The 27862-nt window shown below is 46.4% G+C and overlaps 2 protein-coding genes across 2 annotated transcripts; both read left to right on the forward strand.

Annotated features, from left to right (window-relative positions):
* The first annotated feature begins 1782 nt into the window (after positions 1–1782).
* On the forward strand, positions 1783–4324 carry LOC106865259 (homeobox protein HMX1). Its single transcript, XM_014895184.2, has 2 exons — positions 1783–2109; positions 3750–4324. Exons 1-2 carry the CDS (start codon positions 1848–1850, stop codon positions 4322–4324), a joined length of 837 nt encoding a protein of 278 aa, XP_014750670.1. The 5' UTR covers positions 1783–1847.
* An 8392-nt stretch (positions 4325–12716) lies between these two features.
* On the forward strand, positions 12717–15001 carry LOC106865260 (uncharacterized). Its single transcript, XM_088164430.1, has 2 exons — positions 12717–12927; positions 13537–15001. The coding sequence occupies exons 1-2, from the start codon at positions 12717–12719 to the stop codon at positions 14118–14120; spliced, it is 795 nt and encodes a 264-aa protein (XP_088020556.1). The 3' UTR covers positions 14121–15001.
* Positions 15002–27862: the final 12861 nt, after the last annotated feature.

Genomic DNA, 27862 nt, shown 5'->3' on the forward strand with positions numbered 1-27862 from the left:
GCTCTTTGCATCTTTTTGGAGCCGTTGGAAATGGAATTTTTTTTTTTTTTTTTTTTTTTTTTTAAGTGTTCTTTCAAAAATAGGCCCTGACCTCAAAGGTCCCCACTGCCACTCCGGGAAAGGGAGCGGGACCGCTCCATGGCGGGGAGGCCGGCTCGATTCCCGCTGTCCCCGGGCCCGCCGGACACTCCCGCTGGGCAGCAAGCGGTGTCCCCGCTCCACAGCGGGAGGGGAGGCGGGGCTTGGGGAAGGGGAACTTGTCCAGGAGTACCGCAAAGGGGAACAGGGAGGGATCCTCCGGATGGAGGAGGAGAGGCTTGACCAGCAGATGAGCATCACAGGGATATCTCTGTACTCACCCCAACCTCCACGGGTCTCCGACGCGCACTCTGGACCGAGTTGCCCCTCTACAAACCTGGCTCGCCTGGTCCCGAGGGAAAAGGCAGAGGGTAACCTTCCTGCTCCGGCGCCCAGTAGAGAGGGGGACTTTTGTGGGTTTGCTGGGGTCCACGTCCCACGGCTGGCTCCGGAGGCTCGGAAAAAGGGGGCACGACTCGGAAAAAGGGAGGATGACTTTAGAGCTTCCCATGAAGTGGTATTACATTAAGATAATGATTAAAAAGTTGGGCTGAAGAGGGACAACGCCAGGAACCAGGGGCCGGGTCCTGGAGGCGGCAGCGCATCGCCTCTGTCTCACCGCCTGGGCGGCGGGAGACGGGGAGTCCGGACAGCCCCTTCTCCGATGAGCGGGGCTGTGTGCCTTTCTAAATAAACTACACAGACACCGTATGTACATCTATACAATATGTTTGTATAGGTATATACACGTATTTAAGGTAAACAGAACGGACTTCGGGAGACCCCTTAGAGGAGATTCCTCTCCCTTTCCCTAGCAGGCACCCTCCCCTCCACCGGCAGGACACCCACGGGAGCAGTCGCCCCTCCGCCACTCTCCCAAAACGCCTCAACCAGGAGGCTCCGGGCTGAAGACAACCTCACCGCTCCGCCGATAGCCCTCGGGGCCGGAGCCAGCTCTCCGGGCGGCGGAGGGCGCATCTCCTCCGTCCATCGCCGCCGCCGCCACATGAAAGCGCTCGGCGGGGGGTGAGCGGGGGGGTGATTATTATTAATGATATTAATGATATTAATATAAGCGCTATGTCCGCGGCGCCGATTGGCTGCCGGGGCTGCCCGCTGAGCCGGCTGCAGCCAATGGAAGGCCCTGGACGTGGAGCGGCCAAGCCCCCCCGGCTGCGGCCCGTGTGCCGGGGCCGCCGCCGCCGCCCCCCCGCGCCGGGATTTGCTCCCTAATTGACCTAAATAAGGAGCTCGTGAACGGCGGCCCCGGGGCGGCGCGCACACACACGGACACACAGACACACACGGACACACAGATACACACACACACACACACACACACACACACACACACACACACCCGGCAGCGCCCGGCGCCCGCCGCTTTCCCCGCGCAGATCCCATTCGGCGCGGCGCTCCGCCCACCGCAGGATCCCCCGCTCCTGCCCGCCGTTTAACTCGCATGACATTTTTATTTCGTTATTAGCGTTTTCGCGCAGAATCTGGCGCCTCCGATGGGTTGTCGGGCTGCCTTTTTTTTTTTTTCCTTCCCCGTTCCCTTCTTCTCCTCCCCCTCCCCCCTCCCCTCCTAGCTTGCAGGAAATGATGGCAAACCGCGATCTGAAATGATTACTCCGGAAAAAAACGCTTTTATACCAGGAGAGCATCCACGGGGCTAGGCAGAGGCGAGAGGCGGCCGCGGGGCAGCGGGGAGCCGAGGAGCCAGCCGCCGGCGGAGCCGGGACCCCCTCCCGCAGTTCTCTCCGACGATGCCGGACGAAGCCACGGAAAACGCCGGCTCCACCTCCGCCCGCGTCTCGTCCTTCTTCATCGAGGACCTGCTGGGCACCGAGGGCACGGCGGGCGGCGGGGCGCGGCGGGCGGCGGCGGCGGGCGGCGGGCGCGGGGTTCCGCGCTGCGGGCCGCGCTCCCCGCTGCGCATCGGCGCCCCGGGCTGCCCCCTCCGCGACGCCGCCGTCGGCTGGTACCGCCGGGCGCACGCCGCCTTCCTGGGCTGCGCCAGCCCCGACAGTAAGTCGCCTTTCCCTCCGCACCCCTCACCGCCGGGCCTGGCTGGGGCTGGGGGTGTTCCAGGGGGTCCAGGTCCCGCCGCGGCGCCCCGGAGCAGGCCGGATTGGGATGCACGGAGTGGCCCCGCAGCCCCCGCCCTGCCTCCCCGTTTTCGGCCGCTCGGGGCAAATCTCCGGAAATGCTCCCTATGTGTCAGGCACCTGGAGCCTCCGCCCCGCCGCCCAAAGTGTAAACAGGGATTCTTGGCTTGCTTGGGGAAATTTTTTTTTTGCTTTCCCTTTCCCCCCCTCCCCCATCTCTTTTTTTCCCCTCTATTTTCTCTCTCCTTTTATTTTTTATTTTTTTATAATTTAATAGGCAGGTCTAGTTTTATTCTTTTTTTTTTTTTTTTTTTTTTGACTCCCCATCAAGCCGGAAAGCTGGGACCACCGGCCCCCAGCAGTGCAGTGGAGAGTTTGGAAAGCCGGGGCAGCAGCTGGGCTTGGTCCCAGCTGCCTCGGCAGCCGCTTCCTGCAGAGCCAGCCCCGCTGCCCTCTGCCCGCAGCGCGGCCTCTCGCTGCAGGGATCCCAAAGGAGAGGGTGCTGGAGCAGAAGCTGGGGTTCGGAGCAGAAATTAACATATGATGGAGTGAATGGGCTGCCATCAGTGGTTATTTACCTACTGATAGAAAAAACATTGTGCCTCGGCGGATCTCTGCGACCCTATACCAACCTGCAGAAATCTAAAGATTGCTTAATAAGGAAAAGAGGCATGATTTGTAATCCAAATAGTTTCTTTTTACAGTAGTGGGTTTTTAAATATTTTTAATTTCTCTCAAAAGTACATATAGAAACAGCAAAGTACTCCACGAACAACTGCACTTTTTTCCTTTTTTTTTTTTTTTTTTTTTTTTTTTTTTTTTTTTTTTTAATTCCTGGTTTTCTTCTATTCTATAAAGAGTAGGAAATATCTTTCCCCTTTAAAATTGCAATTGGAATGCACGGTGTTGGAAACTCCATGGAGATATGTCCCAATACCAGAATAGTTGTTCCCATCCATTAGCTTTTTGAAATCCAGAATAATGTGAATTATTTCTTTTTTGCCTCTCTTTGTATACACACGGACTCAGTATTATGATTGTCCCTCTGACACAATATACTTACAAATGTTCTTCTAAGAATGTATGGGTGCATACTTCTGTAAATACAGACGTGTGTATATAAATAAGAGGTCACACGTATTCCTGTGTGTATAGACATACATAAAAAGTACATACATACTTCTGTGTGTATACATATACGGGTACGTTTTATGATTTGAAAACAGCCTAAGTATGTGTTATATACATACACAGGAGTGCCTTTATGTGTGTGCACACATACGCAGATCCACGAGCATGTCCATAGATCAGTATATTTACATACATAAAATACAGGGCTTGTGTTTCCATATAAGCATGTGTGCATGTGTGTGTATTCACTGAGAATATTCGGGAGTTTATCGCAGGAGGCAGAGAAGCGGCAGGAGCCTTTACTCGGGCCCCTCGCTCCCCGGCCTTGCTCTCTCTCCCCGCAGCCGCGCTTGTTTCCCCTCGCGGTGAGCGGGCGGTGCCGTGCCCCGTTCCCCGGATCCCTGCAGCAGCCTCTGCCTCTCTTTGCAGCCAGCGACCGGGACTCGCCCGAGCTGCCCGAGGAGCCGGCGGAGCGGGCGAGTGGCGGCGGGCGGGCGGTGGCCAGAGGCCCGGAGGGCGGGCGGCCGGGGCCGGGCGGCCGCGACGAGGAGGAGGAGCGCGGCGAGGAGCCGGGCGAGCCGGAGCAACGCGCCGCCGGCCGCAAGAAGAAGACGCGCACGGTGTTCAGCCGCAGTCAGGTGTTCCAGCTGGAGTCCACCTTCGATGTGAAGCGCTACCTGAGCAGCTCCGAGCGGGCCGGGCTGGCCGCCTCGCTGCACCTCACCGAGACCCAGGTGAAGATCTGGTTCCAGAACCGCCGCAACAAGTGGAAGCGGCAGCTGGCCGCAGACCTGGAAGCGGCCAACCTCTCCCACGCCGCCCAAAGGATAGTGCGGGTCCCTATTTTGTACCACGAGAACTCGCCGGCGAGCGCCTTGGGCTTCACCCTGCCGCACATGTCACCCCCCTTGGTGGGCTTCTCCAGCGGCGTCAGCTACCCCCTGGGCACCTTCCCCGCCGCCTCCCTCCCTTTCCTACGGTCGCAGATGACAGGACTCGTCTGAGCGCCCACCTCGGCCGGGACCGCGGCCCCTTCGCCCCCTCCCTCGGCTTGCAGCTCCACCCCCCTTCCTCCACGGACTTTTTATTTTCAACTTACACGTTTCTTGATTTTCTGCTTTTTGATTTTTGATTTTTTTTTTTTTTTAAACGTGCAATAAACTAACTCTTGGGGTAAACTCGGAGCGACGTGCGGCAGCCGGAGGGAGCCGAAAGGACTTGAAATACCCCAGCCATGCACCGGGATCAGGTTGGCGGGGCTCCCACTGCCGCGCATCCAAAGAAAATCCAGCCCCGTGGCAGCGGCAAACCCCTCACCGCCGCCCCGGCCCCGGGGTGACACAGAGCGGAGTTTTCCGGGGGGAACAGACTCCCCCGACCTTTCCTCCTGCAACCGCGGAGCTGCCGAGCGAGACACGAATGTACGGACCAGCCGGCGCTTCCCGGCCGAGCCGCCCCCGCCCCACGGGCGGCCGAGCCTCGGGGCCCCCGCCGCGACCGAGAGACCTTCCCCGGCACCTCTGGTGCCCCGGGCCAGCCCTCCTACCGGGGAAACCTTCACGTTTCCCCGCTGCCCCAGCAGCTTTCCGTGCAGAGCGGGGGACCCTGCTGATCCCGGCCTCCAGCAGCTTATCCAGGGCCCTTTGTTTTAGCCACTTAATCCGTACATATCCCCCTCCCGTCGTTACTCTCATTTCCATACTACCGATAACCAAGCATGTGCTGGTGCCCCCTGGTCCTTCTCGATGCAGAAGTTTTGATTTGAAACAACTTGAAGGCAAATTGGTGGAAAGAATTCGCCCTGCTGAAATCCGAGCTGTGAGGATTTGGTTTCTTTGTTTTCGTTTTATTTCCCTGGCAAATTATCGGCTAAAATACACGGGTTTATATACACACGTATATATGTAATTCTACATACTGTATTTTACAAGTGGTTTTGCCACTTTTTTCTTTTGGTCTCCTGAAGAGGTTGAGGAAAGTGCACCTCGACTGGTCCGTCTCCTATGAGATCGGTTTGTGTAATCGATTAATAATTCACTGGCAATTAAAAAGAAAGGAAAGAAAAATAATCAGATGGGAACAGACTGGGGAGCTGTATGGCTGGTTATGCAAGCGAACCTGTAACGTGATATTATATGAAGTATTATGCATGCCAAGTTATTGTTTTTCTTTAATAATTGTTTTGTTTCCCCCTCCTACCCACTCCTAAAATGAATTTCTGGACTATCATTATTTCTAAAAGTTTGGATTTCTTTTTCCTAATGTTAAGGGGGAAATAACCTTATAAAACTCGGCCTTGGTGGAAAGTCAAGCTTTGATCGTACGTTCTAGGGCATAATCAGCTGCAATTGAACCAACCAGCTCGGAGCACCCGGTAGCCCTGCAGGGAAGGCCAGGTCCTGGATCTGTTGGGGAATGTGCATGCGGACCTGTCTCCTGTGAAGGAAGGGCGATCTAATTCTTACTCTTTCCTACGCTTTTCATTATAATTGGAGCAATCTTACTTTTTCTGGTTATGAAATCGATCAGCGAGCTGCGGTGGAGCTTCAGCTTTGATACAAAACCCGAAAAGAAGGGTCAGGGGTGGATTATAACCTCGACACAATTTTGGGGTTTCCTCCTCTTTTTTTTCCTTTTCCTTTTTTTTTTTTTTTCTTTCCTTTTTTTTTTTCCTTTTTTCTCTTTTATTCTTTTTTCTTTTCTTTTATTTTTTTCCTATTTTTTTCCTCTGCTTTGATCTGAAATATGGCTCTGAGCACCAGCCTGTAAAGTTGAAGTCAGGACGTTGGAAGCCTCAAAACCACTCGAGAATTGCATATATATGTACACATATATATATATTTATAGGTTCCTGAGAAAAGTAGTAAATTGCCGGGGTACTAGTTTCTCCATAAGCCCCATTTCTGGAAGCTGTTGTCTTTTGAAGTTTTTTTTTATTATTATTATTATTTTTATTTTCTTCTCTCTCTCTCTCTTTTTTTTTTTTTTTTTTTTTTTTTTCCCGACTGTTGCTGATCTCCCCCTGAAATCTCCAGACATATTCACCAGCCGTTTTCTTGGCATATCCGACAAACACTCGAATTTGAGATGAAAACTTTTAAAGCCTGGTCCCCGAGCGGTGTAATAAGGACCGGGAGGAGGTGAAGCTGGGGATGTCGGTGCCCCGGACGGGACTCGCCGGCCTCGGGGAAAGCGGCTGGGCTGGGCTTCAGCCTTTTCGTGCCAGAGGAGGTGACTTGGGGCGATGTTTCTTCCTCAGGGCGCAAGCACTTGATTTTGATGCCGTTCAAAGCCTGGCTGCCCCTGGAAGAGAGCGGCTAGACCGTTTTTCCCGTCATATCCAGCTCCCCAGATCTCCCAGTGTTACTGGAGTAAAATCCTGACTCACTACAGTCATATCAGAGTAGATTGTAATCCAACGAGAAATTTAACACGCCTGCCACTCTCCACATGCCTTTTCTTTGGAGTAACATATGAGATTATTATACTTCTGATTCTACTAAATATTCTTTCCTTGAAGTTAAGGAACTGGCAGGGCTAAATGATCAATCGGATTTTTAAAATGTGTTTTGACATTAGTATGTTTGTTTTTTAAAGATGTGCTGATTATATCAATAAACAGATTTTTTTCATACACTGTATTTGTAACTTATGATCATGGTAAAATATTAAAAGGTGCAAGACGTGAAATCATCTAAGAAAAAGTGCTTACTTATGCCTTATTCTGTACATGCAGAAAATGGTTTATAGTGGCTTATTAAAAGTATATGCTGAAAGTAGGAACATATACACCTCAGGTTTCTTTACCTCGTAGCTTTTGTAGTGATACCTTTCCCTGTATCTGATGGCAAGAAATTTCTGCAGGAAGCAGAGAAACACCTTGTACTAGACACCAGTCCCTGAGGTTTGTGCACTGACTATTTCAAAATAGGTAAAATTCCCCAGACCCGAACACCCAAGCCCATCCCTCAAATCAGGACAGCAAATTCATCACAGTTTTCTTCCTTATGCGTATTTTTTTTATTAAGCAAATAAAAAAGTTAAGAGTCACACGCTTTCTGCTGCTCCTGCAAATAGAAAGCTTCAAGAAAAATGTTGATGGATTGTAAAGCTCAAGGTACTTTTGCAAAGGCTGTTTATGACATATAGAGACATACGTTGCTGCTTTATAGATCAAAGCAACCTCAGAATAGCTTTAAAATAAATCCAGTTATACTACAGCTGTAATATTATTATGCAGCATAAATCCTTGTCTGTTGACATTTATTTAATGAATGTTGCTACAACAGCTTAGCTAGATGGCACTCCAGAGGCGAGGCAAAGGAGAACCTTGCCAGATTACTCACAAAGACAGCTTGTGTTTATTGGACGCTAATAAAATAATCAGTGAAAAGTTTGGGGGGTTTTTTGTTTGTTTGTTTGTTTTTTGTTTTTTTTCTTTTAGCTAAGCAAACGACAATCAAAATAGAGTCTGAACTGCCCTTTTGAAATAAATTCCTAGTGTAGCTGCAGTAAGACATTATTAATTACACTTTAAATGAAAATGATCGATATGCTGGAAAGCACCTTGTTAAATGGCTACTTTGCAAATGGTACATTGCTCACCAGTTTAAGAGGGCCCATAACTTTTTTCGTAGGCACGAGTCTAAAATATTAATGCAAATCAATACTTGATAAATCTCATAGGTGCGTGCTGGCTCCACTGTTCAACAATATATTTGGATCGATTTTTTTTTTTTTTTTCTTTTCCACTGCATTATCTTGGAATAGTCTGTCTGTGCCCCTGCCATTGCGACCCGCGCCCACCATCGATCGGAGAGAGGCTCGCTCCAGACTCCAGCGGACTCTCAGGGTTTAGTGCTGTCAGCCTCAAATTAGATCCAGGCAATATTCCTATATTTCCCTTCCTATTCCAGATGAATGTAACTTTATGGTGGATGCCTTAATGCTTCCTTTAACTATCCTGAGCTTCTCAACTCTGCTTACGATGTAATTTCTCTGTAGTGAGATACATGAAGGTCTATTCAAAAAAAGATTCAAAAAGATATGAGAATTTAGATGTGCACCTAAAATTTAAAGCCTTTCCTTTCCTTTCCCTTCCTTTCCTTTCCTTTCCTTTCCTTTCCTTTCCTTTCCTTTCCTTTCCTTTCCTTTCCTTTCCTTTCCTTTCCTTTCCTTTCCTTTCCTTTCCTTTCCTTTCCTTTCCTTTCCTTTCCTTTCCTTTCCTTTCCTTTCCTTTCCTTTCCTTTCCTTTCCTTTCCTTTCCTTTCCTTTCCTTTCCTTTCCTTTCCTTTCCTTTCCTTTCCTTTCCTTTCCTTTCCTTTCCTTTCCCTTCCCTTCCCTTCTACTAAAAAGTTAGATATTACTAGCTTTATTCGGAATTCCCTTCCAGATTTTTCTGCAGGTATCAAGCACAGTGTCTGGAGGAAGGCGATTTAGCAGAGATTCTGAATTGACCTCAGAGAGCAACAGAACTTCAGAAAGGGATGCTCTCTCCCAGGGCACATCACGGCCCGATCTGCCCTTGCCGGACACCTCTCGGGCCGGAGCAGTCCTCTGAGCGTGCCCAGCTCCCCAGAAAAGCCTGTGGCTGTGTCACGCTTGTAGCTGCCTTTCTGAGAAGCTCCGGGGAGAGTTGCTTTCCCTCTAGTGACGCCGTTTTCTCTGCCCTCCCTCTCTGCTCTCTCCCCGGGATGCCCGGTGCAGGCAAGGGATGTCTCCGCTGTCCCGAACCTCTGCCTGCTCCAGGGGGAGGCAGCAGGGCCCTGTCGGGGAGATGGGAGACCACAGCAGCAAACGGCAATTCATGTCCAGCCATTGCTGAACCGCTAAAACCAGTTTTATTCAGGGACTAGCAGCACCAAAGTGCCCAAACCCGCCTAGCGATTTTAATGAGCTTTTCGGACAACGCTTCTGTTCAAGACCCCCTCGCCAGGGTTATGTCCCGGGAGAGCATCGGAGAAGATTTAAAGAGTGCTGAGAGGTGTCTGCAATCACCAGGGTCTAACTTGCAAGGGGATGTGAAATACAGGGAGGGACTTTTACCCTCGAGTACCTCGGGGGATAAATCAAGCTCGATTCCGTAAAACAAGTAAAACCAGACTCTTTGGCGTTTCTGTACCATCTAATCAGATTTCATTTCCATCAGGTTTAGAGTAAGAGACTTCTTGTGCTCTGAGCTAAAATGGAAATATAGATATGTATGACGAGTGATTTCTGGTAAAAAGCTTTCCCAGGTGAAAGGTTTCCACTCTGCAAGATGTTAGCTTCTACTATAGGATTATATTATTAAAAGGAAAAGGTTGGTTCTTCCTGCCCTGATGCTGTGCGGTACCGGCCTCCGTGTCCTCACACGTCCCAGACAACGAGGTTCTTCACAAATGACATGCAAATGAAGCGTGGGCTGAAAGAGTACCAGCGTCGGAAAATCTCTGCCTATTGCAGGAAAAGCTGTTGCTTATAACCCACAGGCTTTTCGGAGCCCGGGAGGGAACCGCGGTGCTGAGGTTGGGTAGCCGCGAGGGATCCACTGTCTGATCTCCCTGACCCCAGATCCTCTTTGCTGGCTCTGATCCTCGCAGAACGCGAAGGCTGCGGCCAAATTCGCCGCTGCCCACGGCCGCTGCCACATCGATCTCTTCCCGGGTCTGCTCCACGTGTCCCGGGAACCATTCACTGGAAAAAGCTCCTGAATTTTGGGAAGGACTCTCGCTCCTCCGCCCGGTCGGACACTGTTCCCCACATTGACTCTGAGTCAAGTGCGGGGCGGGGGCTCAGACTGTGCTGCTGGGGGTCTGCAGTGGGCCCGAGGGGTTCTGCTGCCTTCCCCCGCCGCAGCCCCGCTCCCTCCGTAGGAGGACTCTTCGCTGGTGGTTGTTTGGGCTGTGCAGGACACGCGCTGCCTGTTGGTCTTTATTTTCCCCGGAAGGTAAGAGCAGAGGGCATGAGGAGCCTGGTATGGACCTGGCTGGTAGAACTCGCTGCAGGGGGATCCCGGACCCTCCGGGCCCCCCGCATCCTCTTGTGACCAGTGAATCGATTCCAACTTGTTCCAGGGGCTGAAGACATCCAGCTCTGTAGCGTGCTCTGTCTGCACCAGGTTTGTCGGGGAAAAACAAACAAAACCAAATCAAACCAAAGAAAGCCAACCAACCCACCAAACAAACCCCCCCAAAACCCCAAACCCAGCCAAAACAAAAACAGAAAAACCGGTTTTGAAAAATGGCCAAATGAGGCTGGGAAAGGATGACAGACCTTTCGCAGTAGGGTATTGCCGGACCGCGTCTCCCAGGGCTGGGCTTGGACTGCTCGGGGAGTGGAGGGAGCTGCAGTGAAAAAAAGATTGGGTGGTAAAACTTATGTCCCCTTTTTCACTTAACTTCTTATTTCTCTTTTTCAACTTTTACTTTTTCTTCTAAGAAAATGTCTTCTAGGAAAGTACACTGACTCAAGGCATTGCACCAAGGACGGATTTTTTTTCATTCTTTTTGGAACTAGAAGGGAAATGGTTTGCAGCAAGAACAGATGTAAATATCTGGGACGTGCCTCACTCACGGAGACAGCACGAAGGGAGGCCGAGACAGGAGCGCAAAGAGCGACCCTACCTAGCGTCCGAGTCTCCCATACTCCTAGTTTTAACGTCTCAGACCAAATTTCTTAAATTATACTTTCAGCTGCTTCTTCGCATTTTGTAACTCTCTTATCTGGGTCCTTCCCTTGGCCCTTCCCTCGCTCTTTCTTAAATGGATGTTTTGCTCTGATAAAACTCCCTGTTCGTATAGGAGACTGCAAGACGAATGCAACAAGTTCGGGTATTTGACCAATAATCGTGTTGATGGATGATGGGTGTATTTATTTTTTCGTCTGGTGGAAAATGTGCAGCTCTCCAGCAGAAGGCTTGCATTAAAATTTGAGTGCGTTCATAAAGTGAAAAAAAAAAATCGTGAAAAAGAGCTGAAACCCGCTCTCTCAAGTACCGGTGCGTTAAAGATTAACGCAGTCCAGAGCCTTACGAAGCCCCGATTTTAGCTCATGGAATCTTAAGCATCACACCATTTTAAAGTTTGTCGGCACTTCTATTGTCAACTCTTTTTCAAGGAGTCCTCGCTTTTCCTCTGCAGTTTTCGGGGTGGAAACCTCGAGACGCGCACTAAAAGCCCTATTAAAAGCCGGCTGGAAGTCGCAGAGAGGGAGAGGTGATGCGCAACGGATGGCAGCTCTAAAATCGCTGGACGTCCTGCCTCGAGTAGTACAGACGTATTTTAAAACGCTGCAGTGCTGGGAGGTGTGGGAAGCAAAAGTTCTCAAGATAGCACAGAAACACACCGATCCTTCCCCAAGTTCCACAGCTCAGGTGAACCTTCCCCATCTCCCAAAGGCACACGTTGGAGAGCTCACACACCCCACGCAGCTGGCCAGCACTTTCTCATTTGAAAGCTACAGAAGAGTTCTGCTGATCCGCGGGGGGAGCCGGGGATGTAGAGGGGATAGTGAGGTGCTGGGGGGAATGTGTGGAAGTTATGTGCGGATTTTGGGGTGGCCTGACACCATGGAGCTACTTGGGATGAAAACAGGGTCCCTTTCGCCCCTTGCATATTCAGTCTGAGAATCTGCAGGTGAAAGGACCACAGGAAGAGACTCTGGCTATATGAACTACTCTTCCACAGTCTACCCCACTGCCGAACAGCAGCACGGACAATCTGCAGCAAATATTCTCCGCAGACTGCCTGGGGTCGTGCCAGGTGCTGTACAAACACAGGGAAGGGGCTCGCAGCTCCCAGCTTCCCCTTTGCTTCTTTCCTTCCCTCTCTGACTGCCATCCCTGCTTTTCCTCGCCGGACTCCGCCTCATTCCCCTGATCTTATTTCCAGTCTTCTCCGTCCATTCTTCTCTTTCAATCCAAAGATCTCCGTTCTGCCATCCCACCTCCTCTTCGCCTTTGTCGTGGGCTCTGGCTCTGCCTTCTCTCCGCCCACTTACAGTGAAGGGCCTAGGCAGGAGGGCAGCCAGCCCTGCCCTGCCGCGGCTGCCCAGGTCACCCTTTCGGGACACCTCGGCGTGTTCCCCGCCCCTCCCTTCCTCCCCGCTTCCCTCTAGTCCCTGCTCCTTTTCCTCCTCCCTCTCCTCTCTGCAGCCTTCCCTCCCCTGCCCTGCTCCCCCCGTCCTCAGTCCTTTGGCTCCCTCTAGCTCCATCCCCTCCCTCCGTCACCGCGACCCCTCCTCCTACGCGGACCCATCCTTTCCTCCGCCCCCGGCTGCCGCCACCGCCCTCCAGCCTCCTCCGCCAGTCCCGCGGCTCGGCTCGGCTCGGCTCGGCTCGGCTCGGCTCGGCTCGGCTCGGCTCGGCCCGGCCCGGCCCGGACACGCTCGGCCCGGACACGCTCGGCTCGCCGCGCCATGGTTCAGCTCGGGGGTGGCCGCCGAGCCCCTCCGGCCCCGGCCGCGCCGCCGGCCTTCAGCATCGACAGCATCCTGCAGCCCGGCCCCCGCCGCCCGGCCAGGCAGCAGGGCAGAGCCCGCTGCGCGCTGCCGGAGGAAGAGGAGGAGGAGGAAGAGGAGGGAGAGGGGCCTGAGGAGCAAGACCCCAGTAAAGGCTCCAGCGATTCGGGTACGGAGCCAGCAGCCGCCTCAGGCTGTCCCGCACGTCGGGTCGCGGACCGGCCCAGGCGGTACCTGGCGGTACCTGGGCACCCCCAGCGCCGCCGGGCCGGGCCGGGCAGGGCCCGCGCCCACAGAGACACGGAGACGGACGCGGACACACAAATACAGACACACGCGAACGCAGTCACAGGCACACGCAGATACAGACACAGACACGCACGCACAGACTGACCGGAGGACGCAGACACGCACACACAGACACAGGCACAGACACACACGCAGGAGGAGGGGAGGCTCTGCGGGCGGACGCGGGAGATGCCGCACACGCACCAACCTGCTTCCAGGGTGTTGTGCCCCCCTCCTGGGGCTATCTGTCCCGTGCCCAGGAGCCCCTCACTTTCCTGTCATACAGATGGCAGAGGGATTTCCTCGGATCCTTATGGAAGCGTCTCACCCTTCTTCTCCCCTCTGGAGGGTGTGGGACCGTGGCCAGCCCTCGGCAGCCCCCTCCCCATCCTGTCCCCCACCCTCTCCCTGCGCTCCGCCGGGCCATGCGTGCATGCGGGGCGGGGGCGCGGGCTGCGGCGGGGACTGATGCTGTGCTTTGCCCTTGCAGGCAGCGAGCCCCGCCGGCTCAGGGCAGAAGGGACGAGCCACGGCCTCCTCCCCGAGGGCGGCGGTGCGGGGTCCCCGCTCCCCACGGAGGGGCTACGCGGTGCCCGGCAGCCGCCGCCGCGGGAGGCCGGGGGTTCCAGCGCGGAGAATGGCAGATCATCGGCGGCGGGCGGCAGGAAGAAGACGCGGACCATCTTTTCCAAGAGCCAGGTGTTCCAGCTGGAGTCCACCTTCGATGTGAAGCGCTATCTGAGCAGCTCCGAGAGGGCCGGGCTGGCCGCCGCGCTGCACCTCACCGAGACCCAGGTGAAGATCTGGTTCCAGAACCGCCGCAACAAGCTCAAGAGACAAATGTCATCCGAGCCCGAGGGCCAGGGGCCGGGGCCGGCCGAGCCCTCCGGGGAGCCGCAGCCCCCCACTGCTGCCTCAGCTCTCTCCTTCCCGTCCCTCTACAAGGACAGTCCCCTGCTCAGCCGCTGCTTGCTGCCGCTGCCTTTCCCCCTGCTCTGCCCGGGCAGCGCCATCCCCTACCTCTGCCTCCCCGGGCCGGGCAAACACTTCAGCCTGCTGGACGGGGACGTATAGCCTCTCCCCGGGCCCCCGACCTTCCCTTGCCGGGGGCCGTCCCGGTTTTATTTATGACCCCGCCGTGCCGGTCATAAGAAGACCGTGTGGGTCTTCGCCATAGCTGCCACCCGGCCCACGGAGGGGCCGCCCGGGCTCCCCCCACGCGGGTCCGTGGCTGCCGACACGTCACTAAAGCTCGGAAGGGCGCTGCCAACCCGCTCTCCCTCTTGCAGCGCTTTTTCTGTGGTCAGGACGGAGGAGATAACACGGAGCCACCAAAGAAACGGGGACGTGCTCTGCCTGCCTCCCTTCCAAATTACCCCGTGCCGGTGTTACAGGAGGGCCGATGCTCTGCCTCAGTCCTTGGGGACTGCGTCCCCGAGTCTGTCCCAAGCGCCGTGGCGGTCGCTTTACCGTGAACCGAGTCACTTTTCATACAGATTGATAATGGCGAAGGCCGCTCTGCGCTTCTCTAGCTCAAACTCTCCACCTCTAATATCCCTCAGAGCAGCTTATCCCCATCTTTTACATTATCAGAATTTAGACACTTTTCCTCAGATCTGGTTTTTAAACTGTGACTTTCCAGCTTTTTTCCCCTTCGGAAGAAACACCCCGAGATCTCTCTTACATGTTTTGTGCTAACTGATTCTCAGACTAGGGCTCGTGTGATGTATTTACAGAACAAGACAAGCTGTCTCTTGTGCTAATCCCGCCCCCCCAAAATCTCGTTGGACGGCTTTACCTGCTATCCTAGGGTAAAGAAGTGGGGTTCAAATTTTTTTTTATATTTATCTACATATAAATTTGCAAACTCTTTTGTCGTCCTTTGGTTTCTAAGTTCACACGCTTTATAACTCGAGTTTGGAAATAAACTTTTTCATAAAGTTGAAAGTCCTGCCTTTTCAATAGTCACTACTAGGTAGTATCAAAGGAAAGATATTTCCTAGAGTGCGTCGATGGTTTTTATTTTACAAATAAAGACTACAATTTAAAAATAAAAACACAGTCGTGGCATTACAAAATTTACCCTTGCATGCGTGAATGGCAGCTCATCGATTTTGCCAGTGGGAAAAAAAGCACGGTAGTTGTTTCGGCTAGAAACGAAGGGTTTTTTTTCCTTTTCCCACTCTTCCCGTTTGTCTTTCCGTGGGCAATTGATGCAGATACGCAAGGATCCCCCAGCCCAGCGAGGGGACCCCGGCGCAGGCGAATCCCCGGGGCTCGGGGCGGCTGCCGGGGTTTGGTCCCGGCCGGGAGGCGCCGCAGCCGCGGCTCCTGCAGCTCCAGCCGAACTCAGGGAAACGCTTTCCTCGGCTCTCTCAAGTTTTCTCGCCGCTGCGGTGATCTAGGAGTGTTGTTTGACCTCCCCTCTCGCTTTTTAATCCGTTTCGAATCAGTGTCAAGTAGCAAGAGGTGTCTCACAGGGTCCCCTTGCTGTGAAAAAAAAAAAAAAAAAAAAAAAAATCGCGGCTGTGGTGAGCGTGGTGTGGACGGGCTTAAGGGGACCTGCCAGGTGCACTTTATAGCTCAGGTTTCCCCAAACTGTCACTCCTGGGAAGGTGCAGGCGACGAACCGACGGTCTGGACCACAGGACTCACGCTTCTTTTCTCGTCTGAGTTTATAATGATAGTTAAATAAATTAAAATCCTCTGAGTCTGCGAGTTGCTCCGTGGCTAAAAACCACATTTCCCAGAGTAATGATCTATGGTTCCTGTTTGTCTATATTTCATAACTGATGATCTGTATCGGAACCTACCTTTGGTTGTTCTTACATTTTCCATGTCCATACCACCTTACCTGACTACTGTCCCCAGACTAATTAACACCAATGGAAGCAAATACACCTTTTTCGAAATCCCTACCAATGGAAGTTTAATCAGATGCAACAGCTATACACTACGGTCCCTTTCTTTGGAACTAAACTTTATTTAAAGACACTGTCCTTCCACATGACTGCAGCCTCGGATGTCTCCGTGGTGAAAAAATAACCTTATAAGAAATCGTTATTCTGCAATTAATATACTTTTCACTACATTTATCAAATAATTTTCAGTCTTCTCCCTGTTCTATCATTTTTCCTTTCAAACTGGTGCTGGAATTACAGAAGTAACTGAAGGAAAATACGAACCCACGAAAACGGCGAAAACGGGGGGAGTTTTAATTTTTTTTTTTTTTTCAATAGAAACGACGGGAAGAGTAGTTCTGCAGGCAAGAGTAGTTAGCACGAGGTCAGGTTTCACAGCTTGCTGCCGGCGGACCCCAAAACTACGATGGTTAGGAGTTAATGAACAACGAACTCCTGAAACACCCTTGTAGCTGGGCGAAGTAAATAACTACCCCAAAATATTCGTTTCCCATCAAGGTAAAGGTAGGAGTTCTGAGAGTATTGGCCAAAAGTATCATCCAAACTGTTGCTACGCAGGGTAACACGGCCAGTGGCAAGGAGGCTTTCTCTGAAGAAAATCAAGTTCGGGATGTATCGGGATTCCCAGCCGAGCAGTCAATTCTGATCACACTGAATATTACTGACATTTCTTTTACAGCCTAAACCAATAGTGCTTGCAATTATTAATTGCCCCTTCCTACAACAGGAGATTGCTACAAGCCCCTGTATGGCTAACCTGTTGATGGGAGACTTCAAGGAATGAAACAGACCACAACAGAACTAAACAAGAAAACAGACAAACAAAACTCAAACAACCCCTCCACCCTCCAAAACAACCAATCAACCAAAAAACTCCAAACCTCAACAAATAAAACAAAACCCAAAAACCAAATAACAACAAAAAACCCAACCCCCCAAACTCTCAAATCCCAAAAATCTCTGACAGGGTTAGTAAGCAGTTTGTGGAAAAAAAAAAAAAAATCCAACCAATCAACCAACCAAACCAAACCAAACCAAACCAAACCAAACCAAACCAAACCAAACCAAACCAAATCAAGCCAAATAACCAATTCCAGCTCCGAACAGTGCTAGAGCTGATTAGCTGCTGAAACAGAGATTTAAAAACATGCTGTAGTGGTTTCATGCATTGGAAAGAGGTAGTGCAACTGCTTGAGAAGTGTGTGGAAGCCAGTATTCTTCCATACTGCCTATCAAAAGCTCATATAAATACTTTTTTTTTTTTTTTTAATGATTATTAGAATAACTAGAAGCCCTGCCTGTGCTGGAAGATCCCCTGTGTTAAGTATGGCACATATGTGCCAACAGATTCCCTTGGAATTCTCTATAAACTGAATAGTAAAAAAAGATATGGGCAAGATCTGGTGCCTGAATCTTCAAAAAAAAGGATGATAATTAAATATGACATTTATCAGAAAGAAATTATATTTAAAAAGTAGTTGGATACATACACAAATGCATTGTATGCAAACATAAATGCATTGCTCATTGAAAGAGTGCAATAAAAAGGCTTAAAATATCTGTTCAATCTCTCTCTCCTCCACCTATTCAAAAAAGCCCCACAAAGCTCATTTGAAGTGCAGCAGCTCCAGAAAACTTGATTTTCATATCACCTGCTATGCTGTAAAATTCCTGGAGTTTACAATGATCAAGCACATTACTTTTCTTGTATGAAAGTGTGCTGAGAATTAGAAAATACATTTTTTCCTGCTGGAGAGTAAGCCTTCTCACTTCTCTGCTCTGTTGGAAGGTTTTGGAAAATTCTCCTAGGACTGGTTTCCCACTGGAGTCTCCTAATCAGGAGGCTGGACCAGGCACTTATAATCACTTTGTTTTGTTTTGCTTTGTTGTTCTCTAATCATCACATTCATACACACCTTGATGGACCAGCACAAGGACACTGCCAGCCTTGTCAACCCCCCTGATGTTCAGATTTCTGTTCCTGACCAGGCTGGGGCTCACCTGCATGAGGTGAGGGAAGGTGTGCTACAGACTAGAGGGAGAAGAGTTACTCAGCATAGCTCTGTGGCCTTACTAGGTGTTGACCTAGAATATGAAAACTTTCCTGCTTCTTCTCCTCTTTTCATGGATTTGATTTTTTTTTTTTTCGTAATTTGAAATTATATCTTTTATTAAAGTTTTTATTACTAAAAATAGGGTCCATTAAAGAGCATAATCTCAGGGATATTTATCTTTTGTCACATTCTGTTTTGCAGTACCTGGGAAGTGCTCTCTTCCTAAAAGGAGAAAGACTTATTTCAGAGAAGAGTTTAACTCCAGAGAAAAAATAATGAATTCTGGAATGGGAAATGATGATTGCAATGTAATCAGTGCACAGAGGGGACAATTATATCTGCCTCTTCTCTACTCTCCACACATCAATTACATTGGTGCTGCTCTTTATATAAAATCCATCAGAGATCAGAAAACATTACCAGACATTCTAGAAAAAAACAAACCAAAAACAAAAAACTAAAGGAATGTCCAGTGTGAACACAGCATAACATTCCCAGCTGTACCATCAAAATCAAGTTATTTAGCACAATAAGCAATTGAGAATATATAAGTAGAGAACACCTACAAGATCAGAAAATCTGCAGCTGATTAGAAGGAGCAGGAGAGGAAGACATGGACATGCCTGAAGGTGGCTCCAAGCAGGGCAGAAGCACAGCAGCAGGTAAGAGATTTTAAAGCAAAATTTTGTTGTGCTCAGCTGTGAGACCTTTAGGCCCTGGTGGGAAATGGAGGCTGCTTTTATGAGTAGCTCTGTGATCAGAGTATCAAGAGCTGTATCTGGAGTCAGGAACCCAATAAACCAGTTAAAAATCATAACTCTGCCAGGACAATTGGGTATTGAGCCAGACCAGAAATGATGGGGGACTTTGAGGACAAATGTGGTAGCAGAACGCTGTGTAAAACCTCATTGCACAGACCCAACCCACCTTTGAATTTTGGCTCCTCGGTCTGCTGCAGTCATGTGTGTCCTTTGGGACAGTGATTTCTGAGCAGTTCTGGTTGGAGCAGAGGCCACCCTAGCCTGCTCAGAGGTTTTTCGTCAGTTTGTGAGTTGTTACACAGAAAGAAGTGACACTTTATTAAACAACAGATCCTTTCCCACAGTTTTGTTTTTTTCTTTACTTTCACACTTAGATACAGAGATGAGAAGTATAACCTTTATGGAGGATGCATCATATGAGAAATCATCTGGGGAAACTATTTTTCATGGCTGTCTTCTATTTTGAATTAAATTATTGAACCAGCATGGCTCTTATCAAGTGGGGATGTCATTTAATAATTGATGAAGATCAACACTTGATTGAATCTGGATTAGCTTTCATCCTGGCTGTTGTCCTCAAATCTGCCAGACCCAGCTCCTCATTTCTTTCAACAACCAGCTATAGGGCAGCTACAAAAACCTCTGCTCTGCCTATAAATTTTATCTGGGAAGACTCAAAGTTTTGTTTGTGACGACTAATGAGAAAAGCAAAGTTACACAAAGAGCCAACATGACTGTGAGATTGGTGTGAACTCTTAGTTCTTTCTAAATGTCATGAAGAAAAATATTGTACTAGAAAATAATCCTTATATGCAGTTATTATATCTTTCTAAATTAACACTGATTCTCAAATCAGAAAGGAGATTTGTCTGCCAGTTAATCAGAATGTTGTCTGCATTCCAGTCCTCTGGGAGCCTATACACGTATAGACTGTACTCACTGTGAGATTTGTACACTTCCTTAGGTTGCTTCTGACAACGCAAATATTCCCCTTTTCTCATTTTTGTAAATAAATGACAAGTTTAGATCTATTTTGCAAATAAATAGCTGGGACCCTTGGATAAATGTCTTTCACTCTTTCCTTGGAATGGTTGCATTGTCTATTGAATCTTTCACTGTCTTACTGAGTTTTAGTGAATCCTTCGTGTGAACTGATAAAGATCTGAACATCCTCGTGTTTTTTTCATGCAAACAGATTTATAATATCTTTACATCGATTCCAGTTATCAGCTGAGTAAATACCTGGTGCTCCTGTATTTTTAGGTATGTTTGTATGTGCTTTATCATATAATAAAACACTGGAAAACTCTGCATGGTTAAAAAAGTTTTTTTTTAGCAGTCTCCTATGTTTTGTATGTGCAGGATTGTTTGATGACTTCTGTGTCCCATACAGTGTCATAACTCTGCCTCTGTGCAGCACAAGGGAAGCAGTCTGGGGCTGTTATGGTATATTACTGTGTAATTTCAATGTTTGCTTAGAGAGACATTAATGTGAAATTATAAGTGCAAAGAACCCTAATTACTCTGTAGGAAATGTTATGTGGTAGGATGTGCATGTGTTTTAAAAACATGCTGCAATTTGTGGATTTGTAACTAAATATCTGCATTCAATTTCCATTATTAAATAATTACTCCACATATGTGTTTGCTTCCCTAGACTACCAAACCTGACATTTAAGTGGGTAAGGAAAATGGAACTAGTTTGTATATCCTTGTGTTAACAAGCTTTTAATAACTATGTGGTAAAGTTGTAAAATTGGGATGCAGGCAAAATAGATGAAAAGATAATAGCGAAATTAAAAAAGAAGTATGTTCAGCATTTAAAACTTACAGATTGCAACATAAAACCTGTGAAAACTTATCTGGAAAATTCAGTTATATTTTCATATTAAGAACTAAAAATATATCAAGCAACAGGCTGTTTTCAGACTGTCTCATAACATTTCCATGGTGTTATTTTATTAGAATATTGCAATAAAATAATACTATATTTTGTAAAAAATCTGATTTAGAAATGCAAAATATTTTGAAAACGGGTATTAAAACTAACAACTCACTTAAAGACAAATGTCACCTTTAATGAAACTCAATCTCTCAGTCATTTGCCTGTCTCAAGGGAGGCAGGGAGTCTGTAAGCATTGCTATCAGAAGTAGCAGATGACTGATACAGTTAAGGCATCAGTCCCCTTTGTCATGTCATTGGACTCTGATCTAAATCAATGGGGAAATGTCCCCTAATATGCCTACTTGTCCCTTTATTGAAAAATCTTTTGCCCTGGGTCAGATGCCAGGATCAATGAATCCTCTTGTTTTCTGTTGAATTCTCTGAGTTCACGTGTGGAAGGGGTTACTCAGGATGGTGACAGCAGTGGCAGAGGACAGCCCCTGAACTGAAAGCACCTTCCACAGTAAATCTGGCTGCGGGTTGCTGTCAGCAAACCCAGAAACATTTTAAGTGAAAGTAATCTGGGGAGAGACTCTGGCACCTTCTGAAAGGCAAGCATATGTAAATGTGTGGCTTTTCACTCCTCAGCTGTATTTTGAAGAAGTGCTATTGTCAGGCTAGGCTTGATTACTCTGACCCTCACAGATCTGCTTGGGGGCTGAGTAACACATTCAGCAAACTCATTGGGGTATTGATACCAGAGTAAGTCAAGTGGCTTTGAACGACTGTTTTTTATTTTTTTTTCTGAAAAGAATATGAGTCTTTCTCTCAATAAAAATGCTGAGAAACCCATGGTTTAATTTGCTGGGTGCAGGACCTGAGACGTGTGGTACATCAGGCTCTTAGAAACGGCTAAAGAAAAGGAGAAGCTCTTGCATCTTGTGAGAGGTTGTGTGTGCTAATTTTCCCGTGCTGTTTCTGCTTTCTGCTGCAAGGATTAGAGGAATACACGGTTTATATTTTCAGACTGTTTCATATATTCAGGTTATTCCAAACTATCTTTTATAAAGATAAAAAATTACAACAAAATGTCAGATTCACAAATCAAACATACACATTTTCAACATGAATGAAATGAAGGAGCAGAGACATCTTCAACAGACTTTGCAGGTCAAATTCTTTTCCAGTGTCACACAGCATCAGCTTTGCAAAAATTAAAACTAACACAACAATATATAGATTTGTGAAACGGGGTTGAGTTTCATTCCTAAATAGATTATATATGGCTTTTGGCTATATTTGAGAGTGTGTACATTCCAGTTTAGTTTTTAATAAAATTAATACTTGCACCTGGCACCACTCTTTTCTAGTGGTGGTGGAACAGATCTATAATTGCAATTATTCTCCTCTTGGGTGATTTAGTTCAACTCCCTGTGCCATGCAGGATATTCCCCTACATTATTTCTACTACTTATCTAATCTATTATTGAATAGATGTGGTGATGGTGCCTCAATTACCTCCATTACCTCTCTCCAAAGCTTAACGCTCTGTCTGACATGATTCCCTCCTGCCCCACAATGAGCAGCTTGGATTGTGTGACATAGTTTTAGGCTCTATTTCTTGGTTTGATCACTTTCACATTCCTAGTATCCCCCAATTTGAAAAGGTTTACAGTATCATCAGGACTTGTGTAGTTTCTTCCAGCCTCAGGCTTATGAGCTGGGATCCTGTCCAATCCTTCTACCATTGATGTGGCTTTTCTTTACTCTTTCCTGAAGTATTTCCTTGTGTGTTCTGCCTTGTTGTCTTCCCAAATGCACAGACAGAAATGCCCATACTGCAGCAAAGTAGTACCTAAGCTGGTGATGTACAAAGTTTAAAAAAAACTTTCCTACATCCCCTTCTCTTCATATTTCAGTGACACATTACACTGCAATATGATGATTATTCTATTATTTTTGTTCAAAGTCCGTGCTTTAATAAGTTGTTTAGATTTATTTATAGAATAAATCTTGTTATCAACCATATTCACCAATTTCTACACCTATCCACCTCTTGTCTCCCTGTCAATGTATCTCACTCACTCCTGCTGTGCATTCTCTCCACAGTATATTGATATCACCGCAGATTTTGCTCACAGAAGCAGATCTATGGCTCCTACCCTTAATTTCATGTAAGCAGCACTTCTCTCAAGAGCATCTGCCATTGACGCCGCTGCCCTAAATATTATGTCCAAGGGAAAATGCTAAAGAAGAAATATGGTTTATTATGTATTTAGGATAGCAAAATAGGACCCATCTTGGCTGTGATCTTAGTGCTGACAAACACAAATGTATCACACATCAGTGATGATGCTGATGGTCTGGTTAGGGATCCTCTGCTGAGAAAACACGAAGTAACTTGAATTCTTCTCCAGTTTTCTCAAAGTGTGTGCTGGAGAACAAAGCCCAGTTAGGGAGGTCCTGCATGTCACCACACACAGATATGCAAACCAGAACCTTCTTCTATCCAGGAAGATTTCCAAGATTTCCATGGTTACATACATAATCTCTATTACATCTGCATGTAATACACTCCTGAGCATTTTGCTGTGCTTCTTGGTTACCTGTGAACAGATGGGAATGACAGGAAGAGCAGCATAATTCCTTAGGGCAGAAGGTGGCAGATAGATGTGAGGGAAGCACTCACACCATTAGGGCTGGCTGATCTCTAGGAGAGGTGAAGTGTGGACTCAGATTTGTGCCATTTCCTTGTGTCACTGCTGTGGGAGAAAAGGGCTGTCAAATCTGAAGTGCATAACCTGGTCACCACTCAGGGCTGGTGCTGGTGCCCTCCCACTGCTTCTGGCCAGCAGATCAAATTCTGCCGGATCTCAGGGCACTTCAGGGGTTAATTTGGCCTTATATAATGTATATTGCCTTGCCATGCATTTAGTAGGCAGTATTTAAGCAGGGATGAAAAAAAACTGAAGAGGGGAGAATTAAAGCAGAGGGATAACCCTGAGCCAAGCTTCTCAGGGTTATGTGGGAAATCTGTGACAGGGTGAAGATGAGATCTCAGACCTACAGAAATTTGATATCCTGAAAGGTGGAAGACAATGTCTAGAATATCAAAGTTCATGTTTCCTTTCTATTATTTTCCCTCAGACAAGGAATACTGGCTATAGATCTGGTGAAAATTCTTTCAGCAAAATATTTCTTTAAATGTAAATGTTGATTAGTCTGAAATCCATCATGGGAAAAGAAGTATTTGGCTGAAATTATTGGCTCTTGGTCATTCTGGAAACACTGCAAAATCATCAGAGTTTTTAGATGCAAGATTTTCAAAATGACAAGTGTTAATTTTGGGATTTGAGATTTGAAAGAATGCTTTTTTTTTTCTGAAACAGGAAAAAGAATTACAGATTTACTGAATGGAACTTCAAATGTTTGAAGGAGAAACAAAATGTTGACCAATTAGAGAAACTAATTTTTAAATAGTTATGATTTGTTTTCCAATTTTTGGCAGATTTATTTGTAAGACAAATATTTTAAAAAAAATCACTGTTTTTGTGGACATGTAAAATTACTTCATTAACAGATGAAAAAAAAATCATTTTTTTTTAAAAAGGATTAAAGAGGAGCAAAATTCAGATCCTTCTGAGCATTTTTCTCTAATTCCACTATTCACAACTGTGTTTGGTTCTTGGATTTAAGGCTGTATTCTTGTCATGTTAGGGGCCAACCCAACCAAAGTCATGGTTTGGGTTCTGAAGTTATCTAGATACCTGCAAAATCCAGACCCCACAGCCACATTTTACTGCACAGGTAAATGCATGAAGACTGTTCAAGCAGTGTTTCCAATGGTGCAATCAATGTTGATTTTAATTATGCTTTGGAAGTACTCCATGGATTAGGTCACCAGAAAAAAAATTGAGGAGGAGTTCAACATTACATGTACAAGTGTAAGAAATGGAGTCTGACACAACCAGCAAGAAATTGCTCTGCTTAGCCCAGCTCTGTGCACTTTGAAAGACCTCCATGACCACTCTCTGGAGCATGAAATCAAGGTCTTAAATGTGACTGCAACTCTGTTCAGGGTGTTCATGTTTCACCAGACTTTGGCTATTGCTCCCTGAAGAGAGTGAGAAATCATGCCCTTTCTCCATGACTTAAGCAACCCTGCTGAAGTAGCACACACTCACATTTTTAATGAACAGTTGAAATAATGTAAACTCTAGAGAACTCTGAATGCAGAAACTGAACAGAGCAGTTTTCACACTCCTGGGGAGGAGACTGAAATATGTTTCAAAATATTTTAAAATCTATAAATATCAGATTCAGTGTCATCAAAATTCAAATTGTAGATCCTGAGAGGACAACATGTTGTTATTGGAAACCATATTCCTTTAATAGTTAAAGGCTCAATTCTGCAAGTTCTCCAGATGGAAAAAACTCCTGTTGGATTAATTCTGAGAAAAATCTTCCAGAATTGGGATCCTGCTTGCCTGAAAAGCACAACGAGTACCAATGGCATGAAAATTAACTACCAATAGTGAAGTAGTTATTATGCCAGGAACCAAATAAACGAGTCCTGAAAAAAAAGTCAGTAATTCACAGTTTTAATTGTCTCTGTATGAATGGAAAGAGAACTCAAAAGGAGGGAAAGGAACTTCACATTCTTACAACATCTAGAGAAAGATTCAGTGAAAGTTACCAGTCTGCATAACCACAAGTGACATTTCTTTCCTGTTAGATTAAAAAGTGTTTTATTTACATTATAACTTATGTATTACCAAAGGTGATATTCTGGTTTTAAATTAATGTGGTCAAAATGAGTTCATTAAACCACCATCAAAATAGATGTTTGTACAGAAATAAAGAGCAGGTCAAACTGGCTGAGAATGTGTGATGTGGATTAAAGTTGATCTCAGTGTGGTGGATGGCCACTCATGATCAGGTGTAAGGATTTAAAGCTGTGGTAACTTAGTTAAGCAATGTGTCTGTTCCTGAGTTATGACAGAAGGAATCACACCACACTCTGGAGTTGCAGAGGATTCAAACTTCATTTCTTCAGGCTTCATGAACAAATGACAGAGCTATGAACTAGATCCTATGTAAATAATTAAGCTTAAGTGATTAGAACATTTGTGACATTAGTCATAGATAATTTAGCGTCTATAATCTAATCTGATTTACTAATGAACTTTTGATTTAGCATCTCTTGTTATCTGACACGCCTGGCTGAGTATTTTTAAGATTTCTGCTGAAGGAGGGACCAATAAAATTCATACAGCTGTTCATACTTATGTGCTTGTTTTACAGACTAATGATTGATGTAATCAGCCACTATACTCAGATTTATTTTTTTTTCTGCAGAGAAGAGACCTTAAAGATAGTTTCATTGTCTGTCTGAAGACTTTCTGGTGAAAGAAGATGTGGTCTGACTTTGCCCTTCAACATGCTCTGTCTATTTGAAGTCTGAACTCTATAGAAAAACAATCCTGAGGCTTCTCTAAGTTACAACTGGTCCTTGGTCTCATCTTGACTTAGTGAGGACATAAGATTGACTAACAAAGGCTCTGTTCTGTACAGGACGTGTTCAAAAATCTAGTTCTGTGAAAATATATCCAATAAGATTCCTAGCTGAACATAGCATTTGCTCAAATTATTCATAAGTCAACCAAGGAATCCACATATTCTTCTAATCTATCCTTATAAAAGTATTCAGTAAGTACTTACAGGGAAGAAAACCCTGCTGAGCTAGTTAATCATTATTTTGAGAGCAAAGAAAAAGGAGAGCTAAACTATAATTATAACCTTGGTGATAATGTATGTAGGAATCTTTCTTAATCCAGGCTAATCTTGTTCCATGTTCTTGCCTACTATAAAAATCTGAACGATTTTTGACAAGATCCAAAGTTTTGTCAGTTGTTAAGAATTAATTGAAAAAATTACTAGAGCACAGCAGCCATTTCAAAGGGACTGACCCAGAACCAATTAGAATTTTGTAACAATTGACCATTCACCACAAAACAGTTATCATGAGCTTTGGCCTCTGAAGTGTGGTGTTGGGGGTGGGGGAGAATCAGATTAAAGAAACTTTAATTTTTCCCCCTTTAACTAAAATATCGTTAGTAGCAGCTTTCTCAACACAACTATCAATCAACTTATCTGGTTTTAAAGGCTATGCTCAGCTTGCAGGAACAGCAGTACAGAGTATAATGGATGCTTATCCCCTGGCTTTAGATGATACACAATATAGGTTACTATCTTGAAAAAACAGGTCAGACATAGGAACATTCTTTATCAAATTGCTGTTGACAGCCCAAACAAGAGATTGAAGAACACCACAAAAAGGTTCTTTCATCTAAAGACAACAGAGTTTATAATTGGTCATTCTTTCGTCCTTCATCCTCTCCTCAGCAGGAAAAAGAAAATTCCTAGTGCAGTTTCTTGAACATGGTCAGGATGAGGGTAGGCTGGTGTACACTGAGAAATAGGTTCAGTGTTCAGTCTTTTCTCTTAATGTTCCAGCTACTGATTGGGCAGGAAAAGCCAACAGGGGCCTTAAATTTTAAAAAGGAATGAGAACAAGCTACAGCTTTGTGCAGGATAATCAATATTTTGGGACAACAAATTTGTGATTGCTTTGAAACAGGAAATAAAAGCAAAGATATAAGTATTTGCCAGATTATTCTATAGTATAGTGTAATATTCTGTTTCCTGCCTTCAGTCCAGAGAAAATATATGTAGTAGGCATGCAACATAGAAATAAGTTGGATACATGAATAGAAATTAAATACATGGAAATATGTGTGTGATCACATTATATGTTTTACTATGTACTACATATGTGTACACATATAAGTATAAAAACATAAAAATATTAGACAGATTGAAAAGGATGCGAGAGTCAAATATTTAGTATTGAAGACTTTTTCCAGAGGATCACTACATTGAAGATGAGAAAGAAAAGTTTATTCTGATTTTCTGCCTATTTCAGGCTGTTAAATTTCACCCAGTTAACCCTCATTAAAGTTGCCTTGGACTGCTAATACATATTTCCAAGAGATGTTTGCAAACTTAAGTTGAAAATACCAGAGACTGAAACTGTACTGTCTCCTTTGGTGTTTCCCTCTAACAGTCAATCCTTCATGAAGAACAGCTAAAAAAAATGAGATCAGAGCAATTAAATCACTGTCCCACAAACACT

Source organism: Sturnus vulgaris, chromosome 4 (genome assembly GCF_052056855.1).
Source record: "Sturnus vulgaris isolate bStuVul1 chromosome 4, bStuVul1.hap1, whole genome shotgun sequence".
Lineage (NCBI taxonomy): Eukaryota > Metazoa > Chordata > Aves > Passeriformes > Sturnidae > Sturnus > Sturnus vulgaris.